This window comes from Hippocampus guttulatus, chromosome 10 (assembly GCF_054856545.1).
Source record: "Hippocampus guttulatus isolate MCC_2025c chromosome 10, RoL_Hgut_1.0, whole genome shotgun sequence".
Classification (NCBI taxonomy): Eukaryota; Metazoa; Chordata; class Actinopteri; order Syngnathiformes; family Syngnathidae; genus Hippocampus; species Hippocampus guttulatus.
Window position 1 is genome coordinate 14,479,154 of NC_141270.1, and position 6,326 is coordinate 14,485,479.

A 6,326-nucleotide genomic window follows, 5' to 3' on the forward strand; every position below is an offset into this window, starting at 1 on the left:
TTGTGTTCCACTAGATGACAGAAGGTACATCATAAAGTGTGTATGAACTTTTGCGACATCTTTTTGGTGGTCTACGTGATATTTTTTCTTTTCTATTCTATTTTAAAAAGCAACGGATAGATAGATAGATAGATAGATAGATAGATAGATAGATAGATAGATAGATAGATAGATAGATAGATAGATAGATAGATAGATAGATAGATAGATAGATAGATAGATAGATAGGTGTGTGTGTGCAAAGTGGGAAGTGTCATATTATTGACAGGAATAACGGCAGAATAAAGGGAATGATGTAGAATGAAAAATGGAAATAGCTCAATAAGACTTAATGGCGTACTAGTTGCATTTGGGTGTGTGGCCTGGCAGCTCTGTGGAACACTTGAAAAGGAAGATTAAAACCAGATGTTGAATGGGGCCCGGGGGCCAGCCAATAGGAAGCGAGGCCATTTGGTCTGTGGGGGGAGCTTCAATCCCTCCTGTGAGCTCGGGAGTATCTCCATCAGGTAGGTTAAAAACCAAGAAAGTCAACAGCAGCAGTGAAGAGTAAGACGTAGACCAAACAAGTCATTGCCCTTCCGTCTTAGAGACTTTTTCTTCATTGTATGAAGTGTCTGGATATGCATGGTATCTACCCTTCAGCATGCTGAGCGCTAAGGGTTCATGCGTGGGAATGATAAGCACCGCCGTGGGAATGGACCGCAGCAGGGTAGGAGAGAGGCTCCAGGCCGCCTTGGCCGGGTTGCAAGAGCTCCATATGCTTCGGGACAGACAGGGCAACATGGTAAACTGGGCGCTCAATGTGGACCGGGAAGAACCGGTCAGTCGCATGCACGCCGGGCTGTTGGACGCCAAGAAGATGGGGGCCGAGGAGCAGCGGTTGGAAGCGACCCTCACAGCTCTGAAGCAACAGCTGGTAGGAACTTGCTTAAATGCAGTCACAAAAGGGATTAGTTATGATAGATGTTCGACACGTTGATGCAATCTGATGAGTGTATTTTAAGATAATTAAAACATTCACCCCTTAGAATGTAAAAACTTTAGTATCGATTTATCAGTCAGCTGATTCGCATGCCTTGGTTTATTAGGAAACTTTCAAGCACTCAGCTGGAGGTAGGAAGCAGGACTGGAGTCATAAATCAGGTTCATTGCTGTTGCAAAGTATTGTGTATGTGGTGTAGACTGCAGGGGCTGGGGGTGTCAGTCGCAATCGTTAACCACTAATGCCAGGAAATACAAAGCAATAAAATGAGGGATGGTGTGTTCTTTCATTTGTTAAGAGTGACAGTCAGTGCTGCCCATGAGTGTTTGTGACAACTGGCAAAGCAAGGTCCTAACCCTGACAAGTTTTGCCATGTGTGTTGCTGTTATACTCATTTTCAGGAAGAGCAGGGACTATCCAATGATTTGCTGTGTTATACTTGTGATGAATAAGGGTTGAACCTCAAAAAAAATCTCTTCATATCCCATCTTAAATTACAGGAGACATTTACTGAAATTTAGTCAAGGAGTTACATTTTTGCTTTATATTCCAAACATTTGTCGGTGTCGGAAAATAAATGTATGAGTTATATAATCAACATGATTTAAAAGTATATTTATTTTCTTCCTCGTTAACAACTGTAACAGTGAATGCCATGCCTTGCCTGCAAAGTAAACACTCCTGCATCCCAGCCCCCAATCTTTACTCCTCTAAACAGTTGACACAATGGGCAGCCTTTACTGTGGGGGAGAAATGAGTTACCCACCACTGCTTTTCCATGCTCCCCCATGTCCTGCTCTGGGGTTAATCATCAGCCACAGCTGAGTAGCGCCTCTTTTTCTAAGGACTGTACAGTAGTTGTCTTTGTGTGTTTCTGGCTTTTTTTTAAAATACCCAAATATAAATGAACACTGACCACGCTTGCCCTTGTGTCTTAGCTGTAGTGATGAACATATGTAAATGGGTTCGTCTGAAAGAATATGTTTTTCTTACAGTCTCGTCTTCGGAAACAGGACGTAGGACTGAAGACTCACCTGCAGCAGCTTGACCAACAAATAAGTGAGCTGAAGCTGGATGTGAGCAAGGCCTCCAATGAGCAACTGGAGAGTGACAGCAGACCAAGTTCAGGTGTGTGCACTCACATTACCCCACGGGACTCTCTACATTTAAGAGGAAAGCAAAGAGTAAATTCAGTTTTGCTATTAAGTAATTGTTCTCTCCCCAGGTTTCTACGAGCTCAGTGATGGTGGCTCTTGCTCCTTGTCAAACTCCTGTACCTCCGTGTACAGTGAGTGTCTGTCATCCTCACAGACAAGTCTTCTTCTCCCTTCCACAAGTGCAGTTATTTCTCAAGTTAGCCCACCATTACAACCTGACATGTACCGTCGTCGCTCAGCCGATGAAGGTGCAACCCACTCCAACCCTACCCGGGCAACAGGCCTTCATCTGGGAAGCAGGAGGATCAGAGCAAACTCGACTGTCACTGAACTTGGACGGCCAAGACCCGTGTCAACAGGTAGGCGCTCCTTGAGCACTCGCGTTGTTCTATGATGCCGCATTAAAAACACATAATCAAATGAACTGAAACTCACATAGTACAACGTTAGGTACTCATGCTTTATTGAATGAGATCCAATAATAACGGGCCGTTTTGAGATGAAAATTCTCATTTTATTTACTGGCAGATGTAATAATCAAACTCTTGTTTATATGTACACTTTTGACTAGTAATGTAGTTTGAATGCTGTCTATATATGCACTCACACATAATTTATATGTCATATGTCATATGAAATGTGAATTCTTGTTTTATGCTTGCTGTGTTTCCCAGGTGACCTAGACAAGATGATAACTCAAGCACTGAGCTATAAACCAGTGGATGCTAAGAAACCACCGATGTGCCCAATTCCCAAGATCCCTGCAACGGACCCTAAATTCCAGAGCAATTTGATATCCCGAAATGGAATTGAATGGTATCCGTACCCAAGCCCCTTGCATGCTGTCGCCCTGCAAAGTCCTATCTTTTTCCATGGTGGAGAATCAGCTATAGCTGGAAATGCCGACAGGCCTCCAGCGAGTGATTCTGACAAGCTCCAGAGTACTGAAATGGGCTATGATACCAAGACCCTGGGTTACATTGACAAGCTCCTCCAGGGCAGCTCCAACAAATCCCACATTCAAATGGCACCCGAGGCTATGCAGACACACGGCACCTATCAAAGGAAACCACCTGAAGTCGTAACTGTGTTTCCTCAGAAACATGTATCTCTTCCTCAACCTCCCCCAACTCAAGCCGCAGACATCATACTGCTAGATAACGAAGAGAAGAGACACTGCATAACGCATTCCTGTCAAGAAACAACTGATAACGCAGGCCACCAACAGCCTGCGAGACCTCAGGAGGTTTCCTATGGGCATTCCTATCCTGCTGTAATGAGGGAGTACAGCTCCGATGAGGTCACTGCTTCATCACTGAGCAAGACAGACAAAACGCATGTTGGTTTTGTACCTAGAGGCCACACAGAAAAGGCATGTGGAAATTGCCTAAAAACAAGTCCCATAGAGAAGAAGGCTCACAGACCAGTAATGTCTCACAGTTCAAGCGCAGAGGAGAGTCAAATCGTCGAGGTGCAAAATGACCACACTGGCTCCCCCCAGTTTGTCCATGCCAAATTTGTTCCTGCTGGAACTCAGAGGGTCAAGGTGAGACAAGCTGATCGTAAAACCAAAGCCGTGAAATTCAGACGAAGGACCAGTGAGAGACCTCGAGCTTTGAGGCAACAGCACCTCTGCTCATCTGCCGAACGAACTAGAGAATCCAACGGGTGCAAGGGCGATCCAAGAAGACCAGGAAAGGGGAAGATCATCCATAAATACCCCTGCTCTCCAACTGAGGAGCACAAGCAAGGTTCAGGCTCAGACTCAAGCCAATGTGGCCCTGGAATAATCTACACCCACAAGGTCCATCCAAAGACACACCCTGCTCCAGCTGCTACCAAGTGCAGCAAAAGCCGCAGATTGCAATGTGAGGAGTATGAGCAGACTGCGGAGCAGAGGAAGAAGAGGCAAGCGGCTGCCAAGTGGTTATATGATGGGGAGAAGTTCCAAGCTTTGTCTGCTCAACGTCAGAGGTCAAAAGAAGTCTTTGCACAAGAACCAGGGAGTATGCATTTACACCGCAATATGAGTGGAAAGTCAGGCCAGTGGATAGGATCTCATCATCGCCTCATGTCTTCCATGTCATCAAACTCATTCAATACCAAACTCAATGCCAAATACCCTCCAGCACCCTATCATATGTCCAACCACTACCCACCTCGATGCGAGTCCGAGTACTCGGCTGAGTGCATGTCACTGTTTCATTCCACCATTGCCGCAAGCAGCGACGGGGAGATGAGCGATAACACCACCAATCGCTTTGGGGATAGTGAATCCAGCCAGAGTTTCCAATCCTTTTCTGATTCTGACAGCAGTCTGTCCATGGAGGAGGGAGACCATCTGGATAGCCTTGAGGAGGAGGGTGACCTGGTATGGGCCCAAGCTTCTGTTGGGCCCACTGCAGCTGGAAAGACCCTGCAGCAACTCCCACGACTCCAGCCCTCAGCTTGCCGCATCAAAGCTTCACGAGCCCTGAAAAAGAAGATTCGCCGCTTTCAGCCTGCCTCACTGAAGGTCATGACCCTGGTGTAATACAGTTACCTGAGGCAGCATATTTGTCACTGAGGAAAAAACAAAGAACTTTATCAGAACGATCTCACCTCTTGCAGCCTTCTTTTTTCAGTGCACTGATTGTTTTTCATTGTGTTTTCATTGGGAAAAAAAAACGTGTGTGTGTGTGTGTGTTGTCATTTTTTTGTTGTAAAAGCATGCTTGTATAACATTTATTTGTAAATATACAGTATATGTTATTATAATTAATTTCTCAATGCATGTGTCATAACTGTCATGTTGAAGATTCCATAATAATCATTAAAATGTGTACATTGCAAATAAATCCGACATTATTTCAAGCAAATATTGATTTTCTCTGTCTAACAATCAAATTTTTTTATAATAAACTATCAATTGATGAATATTGAATCAGCTTGCATTGGCCTTTTTATACACCCTTCACTTTTACCGTTAATTTATACAATCACAGGTGACTATGGGTTTGATTGAGACGGCTTTTGCCTGAACTATTAGCCATTAGATGTGAGTAAACAACATTCCGCTGGCTATCATGCATTTAAAAACTAAACGACTTGATCCTAACAAACATCCTGCTGAGGCTAACCAATTTAGCACAGATATCTGGAACTGCTCCTTATCTGGTTTCCTGATTCAGACCATCTGCTGGCTTAATAAATTGCAGATTCAACATTTGACCCAGACAGTCATGCTTAATTAGTGGGGTGAAACAGCACTCAGATATTCAAAAGAAAGTAAACACATTTGCTAAAACTAACAATCACCACACATGAATGGACATTGCAATGACAGTAAGTGAGTTACAGCTAAAATGTCCGAGTTTGGCCTTATACTTTTAAAATAATCAGTGGACATGGGCTGGAGGAGGAATGAGAAAAGATAGCTTTGTTGTTGCTGGGCTATGAAAAGGAGATTAGACGGTTGACAATGTCAGTGGGATCACATAATGCTTTCAAAATGAATTGAAATTCTTCTACAGATTTAGCAAGCAAGTGAAGGTAAATTGTCTAATAACCAACCTTTCAGGCAACAGATATGTCTCCAGTGGTCACATGTAAGAACATTTTCTCCCATCAAACAACTTTTCTGACCTGAATTTTTGAAGGAGATTATAGGAATGCCATACTCAGTGTTTCATCAAATTGACTTTAAAGTTGTGTTCTCTGCAGCTATAATCACTACAGAGGCCACTGTTTAATTCTCTTTCAGCCTGAGCTTGTCTCATTCTCCTTTGCTCTTCAAGAAGAAAAGGAAAACTTCTTAGAGTCAAAGTGCACACTGAAGGGAAACTCTTACTTTTACACATCACAAGATGTGGGTCCAAAGTGCAAAGGCCTCAATTCACATCAAAGTTAATGTTTTAAATTCTCCAAATTGCTGCAACTGAATCAACTACTTGGGGTTTGTATGCCCTCTGTCCTCTCCATGAGGGTGACAGCGAGACCTTGGTGGGATTAGAGCTGCTGTTTTCAAGCAGGCTCAGAGGAAGCTGGACTTAACTTTGATGTTGGGTGAAGCAGGACCATGTCAGTTTGACCTTGTGTGCTTGCTGGCTGACCTTTGCAGCTGTAGCTTTGGCTCATCTCCAAGGATATCTACAAAAGGGGCATCAGGGGGCCTTTTTATACCCTTGCGGTTTCTGGGATCTTCTTTT

General features: G+C 43.8%; 1 protein-coding gene across 1 annotated transcript; it reads left to right on the top strand.

The window, feature by feature from the left end:
- Positions 1 to 444: 444 nt before the first annotated feature.
- Positions 445 to 5,062, top strand: dact2 (dishevelled-binding antagonist of beta-catenin 2). Its single transcript, XM_086122832.1, has 4 exons — positions 445 to 916; positions 1,978 to 2,110; positions 2,208 to 2,498; positions 2,814 to 5,062. The coding sequence occupies exons 1-4, from the start codon at positions 644 to 646 to the stop codon at positions 4,670 to 4,672; spliced, it is 2,556 nt and encodes an 851-aa protein (XP_085978958.1). The 5' UTR covers positions 445 to 643; the 3' UTR covers positions 4,673 to 5,062.
- Positions 5,063 to 6,326: the final 1,264 nt, after the last annotated feature.